The 12,627-nt window shown below is 35.5% G+C and overlaps 1 protein-coding gene across 11 annotated transcripts in view; it reads right to left on the bottom strand.

Moving 5' to 3' along the window:
- The window catches only part of LOC131540763 (peripheral-type benzodiazepine receptor-associated protein 1), a 123,225-nt gene that overhangs the window by 47,552 nt on the left and 63,046 nt on the right, over positions 1–12,627 (bottom strand). For all 11 annotated transcript variants that reach the window (XM_058775998.1, XM_058776001.1, XM_058776004.1 and 8 more), the window contains 3 exons: positions 11,876–12,004; positions 9,118–9,294; positions 8,139–8,291 (listed from right to left, as the gene is read on the bottom strand). In XM_058775998.1, coding sequence (XP_058631981.1) covers positions 8,139–8,291; positions 9,118–9,294; positions 11,876–12,004 — 459 coding nt within the window. The remainder of the gene's footprint in view (positions 1–8,138; positions 8,292–9,117; positions 9,295–11,875; positions 12,005–12,627) is intronic.

Below are 12,627 nucleotides of genomic sequence, written 5' to 3'. Positions count from 1 at the left end.
AAACATGCACAGACAAATCCAAATGAAACCCTGCGGCTCGTGACGATACATTGACGTCCTAAGACACGAAATGATCGGTTTGTGCGGAAACTGAACAGTATTTTTATCATTTTTTACCTCTAATACACTACTATGTCCAACTGCCCTGAGCGCGTGCACGGCATCCGGTGCGTGACATCTGTATGTGCTCTGGCGTAGTTTATGTAATCTCTGGCGAGCAAACGTAATCTTTTAGATTTAAATCGGTTTGAACAATCAGGATAAGCGCAAGTAATTACCATTTTGATTATAATCAAATACCCGTCATACCCACAATCTCTGTGCACTGTGTAAACAATGAGTGACGTATACGCGCAACAGATCGCTTGCGTAAACTACGCCAGAGCACATACAGACGTCACGCACCGGATGCCGTGCACGCGCTCAGGGAAGTTGGACATAGTAGTGTATTAGAGGTAAAAAATGATAAAAATACTGTTCAGTTTCTCGCACAAACCGATCATTTCGTGTCTTAGGACATCAATGTATCGTCACGAGCCGCAGGGTTTCATTTGGATTTGTCTGTGCATGTTTTTTTTACTCTCAATGATTGTGTGCCCATTGACTTGCATTATAGGACGGACAGACTGCAACGGTTTGAGTTAAAAATATTCGTTTGTGTTTTACTGAAGAAACAAAGTCACCTACATCTTGGATGCCCTGGGGGTAAGCAGATAAACATCACATTTTCATTTTTGGGTGAACTATCCCTTTAAAGTCAACATGAAATGTGAAATGCAATCTTTCAACTTCCATAATATGACCTATTTCTGAGTAAAACTGCATATTTAAAGAAAACATAATAAAAACATGTAGATTTCTTGTTATTAATTACCAGTTATCGAGAGATTCACACTTTACCGTCATTGCATTCATAAAGTCCATTTAGCTAGTTTAGTTGAAAGCACCAGTCATGGGAGAAGTTGACATTTGGTCACAGCTCGTCTTTACTCAGCGGGTTAAGGGTCAAAGGCCTTAGCGGCTAATTTTAGTGACCATACCTACTTATGCTCTAAGTGGAACTATTCCACTGTGGCCAAAGCCATGACCCGGTAACAGGATCAAACAGCCAATGCAGCACAAGCGGACGAGGAGCCGTCCGTCAGCTTCGTCAGCATTCAGACTCATTAACATCTCACACTCTCACTTACTGCCCCACAGACCAAACTTCAGCAGTTATACAAGTCATATTCTACCAAGAGACATAAATAATGAGAGGAATATTAAGTCTGATAGTGATGATGATTCAGCGCTGCTGTCGGTTTCAGGAAGTTAAAATCCCATTCATGCTCACCAAAGAGAAATTGAATAATAAAGCATAAACCTTTCAAAGAAAACCTACCATGGCATGAGCTATTGAAATCAAGCCAGTTGCTTAAAGTTTTAAATGCATGTTTATTTCGCAATGAACTTAAAAATATTGTTCTTTTACTACTTATAGCCCTGCGTTTTTTTTAATTCTGCTGATTTGCAAAAAAGGCCTAATATTACCTAATTTGATGATGCTGAGCTCAGAAATATAAAAAAGTATTTTTTTTTCACAAAATAAGAATTATTTTTATTTTTGTTATTTATTTTAGCTTTAATGCGCTTATCAAATTTTTCAGTTTTAATGATAAAAAGAAGCATTCATAATGTATTATTTTACTTAGAATCTGCAAAGGAGTGGAAAAAATGTTCAAATACTCCATTTAATTACAAAGAACTTTATACAATAAGCAAAATGAACTTTTTCACAAAATCTGTCATTTTCTGTGACTGTGTGGATGCATCTGGATCATGTTTGCATTTTCTCGGACTGAAAATGGGCTGAGAATTGAGCAAATAGTTGTAATCTGCCTCAGATTCAGACAGGAATCTTGTCTTCATCATGTTTTTTTTAAGAAATGAGCATTGGATTTCATTCAGGACGGTGTGCTCAATGAATGATTCATAGGATGAGTTGATCATTCTATCATAAAACACAAGATATTTCATAAAATAATTTTTCTAATTTCTAATGGAGAAAATGAATTGGGAAAACAAGGCTGCTGAAGAAGTGGCTGTTGCTCTGAAATACAAAATCTAAGCAACAGTAACATGCAAAAAAGGTTACATAGCAATGCAAAATGATAAGTCTGCCTAAACCGCTCACAATCAGCAGCGTAAAAACCCTCATCACCTCAAATTCAAGGCTTCTCACATGCTATTCGGCTGAAATCTGAATAACCAAAATGGTTCACATGATGAATTAACCAAGCAGGACTGAGTGACTAATTCTGTCTTCTGTAAATAAAGATGACTGAAATGTGTTTTACGAGAAAATACTATTTCAGTCTTTCTGCTTGATGTTTAATTCAATGTGTTGATTGCCACTTCTTTGTAATCAATTGTGAAATTTACGAAAATTATTTCAACATCAAATTTAGTTCAGTGCAGCAGAGATCTCATTAGCAACTCCTTTTCTAAATGTCAAGAACAGACAATAACGAATAAGCATGAATTTCTTATTTGCAATGCATAAAACTCAATAATTCTGTGTAGTGAATAGAATAACAAATGTTTCACAATTGCACAAATGTTGACAATTTAGCAAATCTGCCAGAAGACATAATATTCTCTAATGATATTCATATCATGTTGATGTCTGATGAAGGTCATGAAGTTGTCTGAAATGTTTATAGTCAAGTCACATTTATTTCTATAGCGCTTTATACAATACAGATTGTTTCAAAGCAGCTTCCCAGTGATAAACAAGAAAATAACATTATTAATGTTCTTCAACTATGAAACAAATATGATTTCTGCTGTAAAGGAGATCTAAAAAGACAACAGTATCATTATTCAGCTCAATTTAGTTGAATGAAGAAATATAAAGAAAGCAAAGTCTATGTTTGTACAGTGAGTGTTGCACTTTTCTTCTAAAGTTGAACCTCTTGACTGAGCATCTGCCTTTTTGTTTTTGTCATTTGAACTTTATAATGCATGAAATGATCTGACGTTTAAAGGAAAGGAGTAAAAGCGCAGGAGTGGCATCTAGCCAGTTGACCAGGCTCACACTCCAGCGTCCCCGAAACACCCGTATAATGACAGATTTGTGCGTGCACTTTTAATTAAACTGTCAGACACATGCAACAGCAATATTTAACATTTGGGAAATGCTGGGTGGAGGTTCAAAAGCACATCTTTAAGGGACAGTTCAGCCAAAAATGAAAATTCTGTCATCATTTGCTCATCCTCAAGTTGTTCCAAACATGGATACATTCTGCTGAAACAGAAGAAGATATTTTGAAGAATGTGTGTAACCAAACAGCTGATGGTTGCCATTGCATTTTTTTTTTTATTTGTAATAGTTCGGTCAAAATACATTAATTAAAGATCATATATTAAAATACACTAATCAAAGATTAATCAATATACATTTTGTATGAAAACCATTAAGCTTCTAAGCTTCTATAGGGGATTTTATCATCACTTCATAAATTGGGAAATACTGTCAACAGTCAGAAATTAATACATTTTCAACATGTTTTTTGAAATAAAATGTTTAAAATGTTTCAGGCGAATGACATATGACAATATATGACTAATAGGCCTATATAGATGTTGAATAAAGCTGGTGTGTGTAAGTGCTGCTGACGTGGAGAAAAACTCATGGCCTTTAAAAAGATGTAAAGGAACTGAAATCTACAGATGCAGTAAGATAAAGTGTAATAAAATTAACACTTAAATGCGTAGTTTTGTTTTCACTAGTCTAAAAGAAGACAGTTATAGAAGCAAAATAGCTTTACATTTGACTAGTGCATGAAAAATAACCAATGATTTGCTTGTAGCCTCTTGCATTAAATAGCTGATGTATGAACGATTCTCATGAACATTGCATTGAAGTTATGAACAGGTCTGTGTTTATGTGCATGTCTGTGTTCATATGATCCCGAAAAGACACCAAACACAACAGTGATAATGCATGTACACAGAGCAACTTATAACTAATATCAATAACCTTATAAATGGCAGTATTCTGTTTTGTGATTATGCAAAATTTTAAACTAGCACCTTGTTTATGTCCTAGTCATCATTGACCACAACATGCTAATTGCTATTGCTAGTCACTGACAGGTCGAATTATGGAGAGGTCTCAGTCTAGAGAGTGCTTTATTAGACAAAAACTTGTACTGAACAAGATGTTCAATACTTTCCATTGTCCTAGAAGTTTAAATGTGCATATCTGAAAAAAGTTTGTCAACTTTTAGTAAAACACTAGCATTTTAGCAGTAAAGCTAACATGAAAAAAACTCTCATTCTGATTATAAGAGATCTGCACAGACAAACAGTTATGAGAGTATTTGTCTTTATTCTAAATTAAATGCAAAACTAACCCTCAAATTACAGACTTTATGGATTAAACTGATTTATATTGAGTCCTCATGCACAGGCCTGCTGGCGGCTAAAGCTAACACATGCTCACCATCCTATTCAGCCGCACCTTTAAGACTGAAAACTCAAAGTCAAATAAACTGATCCGAAACCGAACCTTCAGTTTAAACCTTATTTTATTTGTGTTAAGGCTGTTCGAGCCCATACGCCGGCCTCCATTCGCTATAAGCACATTGCTGTAATCCCCGTGGACTACTGAAACGGGTAACTAGATCACTTCTTTAAAAAGCACCTTAATGGATTGGCCTGCCTGCCGTTGGTTTGCTTTTATAGCACATGCACATTGACTGTCTTCATGCATTTTGCAACTGTAATCTGTTTGCATATTCAAACCGTCACGTCTGGCTGAGCCGAATTGTTGTAAAACACCAAATTTTGTTATGCATCATCCAAACTAGGCCTAAAAGTGCCTCTTCTGTAGCTATTCTTTCATGCACAATAATGCACATACTTCATGCATGCGAAGACACAACTGTGCAAGTGAGTTCTGAGAAGCTGGAAGGGCCGTAATGAGACGCCAGCGCTTGTTTGCTGATGAGGACAGGTGAGTGTTATAATCGCTCCTGCGCTGACGGCACGCGCACACACACACACACACACACACACTCTTCAATCTCATATAACACATGCATGTTACATCATTACAGCATTCATGCAATTATCACGGCTACAGGACGCTCTCTTCTCTGCAACAGCTCAAAGTATGAACACGTCACTACAGGTAAAAGTGACCTACCCCTGTCCTGTGAGCCGATGGAAAGCAAAGTGTCCGCGTTTGGGACGGCTGCAGGAATCTTTGGTTCGCTTTAGGCTGAAGTCGTACCTACCATCCAAAACCCTCTCAACGCTACCACGGCAACAGCCAGAGGATTATGGGACCGTACCATTCTGCTGTCAAAAGGGATTAGAGCGCACACAACATGGCCCCTTTCTTTCTGTGTGTCGCAAATGACCAGATTACCCTGTACCGCCATTCTCATCCAGGCTTTACAGAGACGGTGAGGACAGCTGAGATTGAAACTTCAAATGGTCAGTAAAGTGAGCGCAACAGACTAGCAGTCAAAAGTTTGGCCATTTCACTAACCTCAAGCATTTAGGTAGAAGCCTTTTGCATTCATACAGTATGCACACAACGTACATATTGATGAGAAAGACTGATGTAATCAACCTGATTAAGACTTACAGGAATAGTTCACCCAAAAATGAAACTTTGCTGAAGATTTACTCACCCTCAGGCCATCCAAGATGTAGATGCATTTGTTTCTTAATCAGATTTGGTGAAGACTTGCTCAGCAACGGATCCTCTGCAGTGAATGGGTGCCGTCAGAATGATCCAAACAGATGATAAAACCTCACAATAATCCACAAGTATGTTTGTAGGAAACAAATCCATCAGTAAGACTTATTAACTTTAAACCATTGCTTCTGGCCAAAATCCATAATTTTGATGAGTCCATAATCCAGTGAAAAAGTCCATCTCCTCTTGTCTCTCACATCAAAATCCAGCTACATATTTGTTTCGAGCTGTTCTGGACTGTTTTGGTGCTTGATCTGTGCAGATTTCTCTCCTGATTCAGACCAGACCACTTTTTCACTACAGGAAGCATTATTATGGATTATGGACTCATATTTTAGCCTAAGGCAGTGGTTTGAAGTTAAAAATGTCATAATGATGGATTTGTTTTTTCCAAAAATGCTGCTTTTGTCTTCTCAAGATGTTAACTGATGGACTGGAGTGGTGTGGATTACTGTTTTATCAGCTGTTTGGACTCTCATTCTGACGGCACCCATTCACTGCAGAGGATCCACTGGTGAGCAACTGATGTGATGCTACATTTCTACAAATCTGATGAAGAAACAGACTCATCTACATCTCGGATGGCCTGAAGGTGAGCACATTTTCACCCATTTTTAGATTAACTATTCGTTTAAAGGTGATCATTTTTGCAACACTGGAAAAAATAAACTGGAAAAGCAGTCATAAATTTAGCTAATTAAACATGTCTACTGCACCTGCTCCACCCCCGACTGTCATAAACAGATAGTCCCAGCCCAAACTCACACCACTGGTTGAGTAAGAGTTGAGTATTAAATTGGTATAAGGGAAAGCATTTTCACACACACACACACACACACACACACATGTTCGTTTTTGTGAAAAGTGGGGACATCCCATAGCCGTAATGGTTTTTATACTGTACTTACTGTATGTGCTATTGCCCTACACCAATCCTACACCTAAACCTACCCCTTACAGGAGACTGTGCATTTCAACTTTCCCCCCAAAAAAACTCATTCTGAGTGATTCATAAGCGTTTTGAAAAGTGGGGACATGGGTCAATGTCCTGAGATGTCACCTTCACCTTGTAATACCTGTCATACCTTTGTCATTATACAAATCTATGTCCTGACTTTTCACAAAACACACACACACACACACACACACACACACACACACACACACAGGTTTCAGTATATGGAGTTGCTCATTAGCTAGTATTACAGATTATGGTGTAGTCCATTACATAAGAGCAGAAACAACATTCATTTGAGTGTAAACACAAAATAAGCCCTGAAAAACCCCACAGGAACAGACAAATCATTACACACACACACACACACACACAATATAATCCGACTCATGACCGGCCGCTTTCACAGAGGTTCAGGAAGAATCCTCTAGATATCCGTTTATATCAATGACACTTCAGAGCACAGAGGAACGGCTGAGAAATAACAGCATTACAACAGTTCACCAGTGGATTGAGAGGATTACGCCACACTGGTCAGTATGATGCAGGCCAGCGGGTTTCAACTGGTTTTGCTTCACAAGAATCACGACTCAGATTTTACACGAGCTGACCAACCACTAAAATGACAAATTACTGTAGAAAATTAAATTATTCTTTTATGTTTAAAAGAATAGTATGTAATATGTAAATAAAATAAAATAAAGCTGACTAAACCTTTATTGGGAAAAATAAAATAAAAAACTATTAAGAGGTAAAATAGCTGAAACATGAGCAACAGTACAAAGAAAATATTTTATATTTTGAAATGATTACGAATAATCAGAAATGTTTAGTCCTCAATAAAAAAGAAAACAATATGATATCTATTTTGACTAAAACTAAAACGCAGCAAACTAAACTCATTTTTGCAAATTTAAAAGAATAAAATTTGACCATAAAACTATACAAATATTTTTTTCTTGAAACAAAATAAACATTGAAATAAAAAAAAAAAAAAAACTATAAACGAGAAAATATTTAAATAAATAAAAATAGCTATAATTTTTTATTTAAATATTTTTTGTTTTTGTTTGTCATTTTCATGTAGTTTAACTGGATGTACTAAACTAACTAAAACTAGAACAAAAATAGGCTAAATAGCCATTAAAAAAACAAAATCTCAAAAACACAAAATTACTAATACTTCAGATAAAATTAAAAGAAAAATGCAAAATTCACAAATAAAAACTACTCCAAAATATTAATAAAAAAAACCCCCAACATCTCAATAATACTAAAATAACACTGCCATTGGCCCATTTAAATGATTAATATTTTTTTGCTAAATAAGGAATAAATAATATATTATATAATATAAGCATTCCTGTGTTGCATCAGAGAGGGAATGTGTTTGATCAGTGTTGGGAAACATGGGCATGTTTTTGCTCTCACCCTGCCGTCTCGGTCCTGTCTCTCTGAAGGGTTGTCTGTCGTGGTGCTGCTTTGGTCTCTGGTGGAGGTGACAGACAGCTGCCTCTGCAGACGCAACACCTCCTTCTGAGACTCCTTCAGGAGACGCTCAAACTCACTGACTCCCACAGGACCCTGAGAGAGAGACGTGATCAATCATCAATCATCAATGACATTCACACACTCACAGCTTTAGGAGCAGTTCACATTAATAGTCCTGCGGTGTGATAAATGAATTTCTGTGCCAGGTTTACACTTCAAATGTATGTCCATGTACTAAAGCATGTGTTCAGTAAATGCTGCCTATGTGCAGTATATGACATCCCCAGCAGGTGGCAACAGAAGTCATAATAATGAAAGTGCATGAGGGAACTGAGAACTGAAATACATGAGCAACTGCACAGAAATCATGCTAGAAATTTAGTAATTATTACAATCAACAAGTTGGTCAGATATTTTAAGTTCTTGATAAAAAAAAAAAAATAAATAATTTTTTTTAAATAATAAGATATAAATCAAATAAAATTATTCTGATGCAAAAATAAATAAATAAATAAAAACTAAAAATAAATGCCAAAATGAAAAATATAATAAAATAAGACTGTAGCAGACTAAAATGCTGAACTAGAATAATGATAAAAAAAATATATATATAGGAACAACAGACCAGGGGTCAGTTGCATAAACATACATACTATGACTGTGCGTCTATCAGTTGGCCAAGAGATAATCAGTGTCACTTTTCTGATTAAAATTGGGCCAATCTACATTTTTGTAAGTGACTTTAAAAAGTTATGAGCAGTCTACATTAGATGGCTAACTTTTTAAGACTAGTCTAAGCAGTTTATGCAACCGGCCCCAGATCTATTGAGATTCTGATGCAAATCAGTAATTCTTTAAGCAACAGTTCTAGTGATGCTTGACTCGGCAAGATGCCGTATGGTTTCAGTGAGGGAGATACCTTCCCCTGTCCCAGCCGTGTCTCCAGCTGTCTGCACTCCTGCTGCAGCGCTGCGATCTGTTTGTCTTTACACAGCAGCGTGTCTGCGTGCTGCGCCAGGTCTCTGGCTCTCTGACGGGCAAACGCACGCTTGTACTGCTCCACAGCGCCCGCTTTCACCGGCATCGGAGTATTTACCTAGAAACAGCAGGAGTATATATAGAAATCACCAACAACAACTACAATCAGTGTTATGAACTACTCCAGCTGTCAATCACAGCATTCCACCAATCAGAAAGGACACAGAAGACACGCCTTCTGATAAACCAGCCAATCACATGCTATTCTTGGATTTGCATTTCAAAAAGGAAATGTCAGTACTTGCAATAAATGCAAGAATGAAGACCAATCACAGTTCACAAATGATGTCATCACTGATTGAATAATTTAAAGGGCCCTTCACACCAAGGACAATAACTAAGTTTTAATAAACGCTGTACTTCGGCAACAATAGTGAAATCCACCACAACTATAACAATAAAAACGTTTTATTATCCCTCTGTGTGGATGAAAATATAGTTATTGCTATAGTTATAGTCTTTACGTATTTATAATTTTGTGTTATTGATGGACTTTAAAAAAACAAAAAATGACAGCTAAAACTATTAAAGCTAAAATCATATTATTATCCTTTGCATTATGTTATAATAATATATATATAAAGTTAATAATTATAATATTATTGAAATAAATAAATTATAATAATGAATACACTGACAGCTAAAATTATTAAAGTCGAAATTATTATTATTATTATTATTGATTTCTACAAGGTTCAAACAGAAAAGCAAATTAAAAAAATAAAAAGCGAAAGAGCTTTAATATAGTGTTGATTGTAAAAATGGGGAAAATCAACTGGAAACAGGTACAAAAAAACCCATTTTAGTTAAAAATGATTTTAGTTATCATTTTAGTAATCCTTTTAGTTATAGTTATATTTTTCTTTAGCTATAATTCTTGGTGTGAATGTTTCCACATTTTTTATTTTATTTTATATTTTTATAACTTTTTCATAAAAAAAAATAAAGATTATAAAAACAGACAATATCTAAAGCTAAAATAATTAATTAATTAATAATAATAATATTATTATTATATTGTAACTGCAAAATAAATAAAACGAGAAACTTTAGTACAATATAATAAAGTCAAGTTGACTTGTTTGGGAAAAATTTGTACAATACTCTGGAAACACTGTAAAACATATCTAAGCATATTATTATCTGAATTATTTAAAACAAACTAAAAGACAGAATCAGCTGAACAAGGAACAAAGGGCATGTGAGAGAGAGACAGGACTGATACAAGCACGTAACAGGTGTTGTCCTGTGAGCGTCAGTCATTACCCATGAGCACCTGGGAGCTGACAGGTGGCCATACAGGTGGACTAGAGTTACAGTGTACCAGACATACAGAGGGGTGAAGGGCGAGGATTCGCTGACCAAACTTTCTCACACACACACACACACGTCATCATTCACTCCTCTACTGCAGTATTGTGTGTAGTTTCGTCTTGTCTTATGTAACCAGTATTGTTTCTCTACATCAAAAGCTCAAAGTCACTGTAAAACAGAAGCTTGTTTAAGAACAGATCTGTAATGTATTTAACTAGTCACAGTCATTCAGAACAAATTCAACAGCAAGAAAAGTCAATAAAAGCTCAATCTGTGGTTTGGCTTTTTATATTCGAGACAAAAGAGAGCACTGAATGAGCCATGAGTGTGTTTGATTAGTAAACACTGGACGGGTTGGTCAGGTCAACTGCTCTATATTGTATCGTTCAGATCAAAAGACGCTAAATGACAGGATTCAATATCCACCAAAAGGAAAAAGGGCAGATAATACCAAATTCAAAAATCCAGTAAAAAAATAAATGAATAGTTCCATCAAAAACATATTTTGCAATCATTTACCCATCGTCTATCGCATTAAAAGTATAAAATCAAATGGAATGTCTTCATATTCAGACTTCTGACAGCACTTTTGCACTGATAACTGAAATGCATTTTAGGCTAATAATCTTAAGTTGATTAATCACAGTAAATTTAGTTGTACTGTTGTGTTGTATTACAAGTTTTCTGAAATGTTATGTGGAAATACTCAAATGAAATAGGCATGATTGAATTAAATATGCACTAGTCTGCATAAACGTTCAGAACAGAAATCTAAACAGTAATTAAAGTCAGGTTCACAATTCATGTTTAATTTGTTGACATATTAGAGTTAAAGTTTTTTACAGGGATGATTTTGCATTTCTCTTTTCATCACTCAATCAATCAGAAAATACTGTCAACAACCAGAAAAAAAAAGCCTACATTTTAACCATGTTTTTGGGTAAAAATACATTACATACATCAGTGGAAATGACATATGAACTCTCTAAAACCCTTGATAGATTGGAATAGAACTGTAAAGTTTAGTCTAAATGTTGCTGAAATGGAGAAAAAAAAAATCTTTAAAGATATGCATTGGAATTTATATCAACTGATGCAAATACATAAAGTGTAATGACATAAACACTTAAATGTACATTTTGAATGTTTTCTTCCCACTAGTCTAAAAGAAGACGTGTTATGGAAGCAAAATAGCCACAAAATGTACCTGTGCATGAAAAAAACAACAGTTTTGCCTGAAGTGTTTTACTTAAAATGCTAAAACTCATGCTGTGGCGCATCAACTCCAGACACTAAATCATGAAGCTGTATAATTGTGCACGCACCACTTTCAGATTGGCTTCCTGTAGTTTCCGTGCTCTCTCCTCCAAACGTTTGGCGATGACGGCAAGTTCGGTGTTCTTCTTCCTCAACCTCTTCACTTTCTCCTCCGTCTCTGGAGAACTGCTCTTCCTCTGACGAAACATGCATATTAAAGAATTAGTATTAGAGAATAAAGAGAGAATCTGAGAGACTGAAAGCAATATCAAATATGTTCAAAGGGGTGAAATATAAACAACAGATTCAGGCCTTATAATGCAGAGTGTGTATTTAAAAATTGGATATTTAAAACAAATCGTGTCACACCAGGACAGTTTGAGAACCGCAAGCAAGCTAAAATGTGATTAAATATGAAACATTATGAAAAATGTAAAGAGAATTTTCCTTGGTCTTTTGAGATAAAATATTTCAATGTGCTACATAGGGGATAAACCAATCATTTCCACAAAATAAACCCAAACGATGAATATTAAGTGCTGCAATGCTATTTTCCAAATACTATAAATAAATACTAGCGCATGCAATATTGATTTGGGCAAAAATGATCGCAAAACCGCACATTTATGAACAGAAAATGTTAATAAAAACTAAATTATGATTAACATTATAAGGAAGTGCCATTTAAAGAGATAGTTCACCCAAAAATGAAAATTAGCCAAAGATTTAGTCACCCTCAGGTCATCCTAGGCGTGTCTGTCATTCCTCTTTCAGAAGAACACATTCAGAGTTATATTCAACATGGTCCTGTCTGTTACAA

The sequence above is a fragment of the Onychostoma macrolepis genome, chromosome 05 (assembly GCF_012432095.1).
Source record: "Onychostoma macrolepis isolate SWU-2019 chromosome 05, ASM1243209v1, whole genome shotgun sequence".
Lineage (NCBI taxonomy): Eukaryota > Metazoa > Chordata > Actinopteri > Cypriniformes > Cyprinidae > Onychostoma > Onychostoma macrolepis.
Note: the sequence above shows the minus strand (reverse complement) of the source record. Positions and strands in the feature narration are given on the sequence as shown.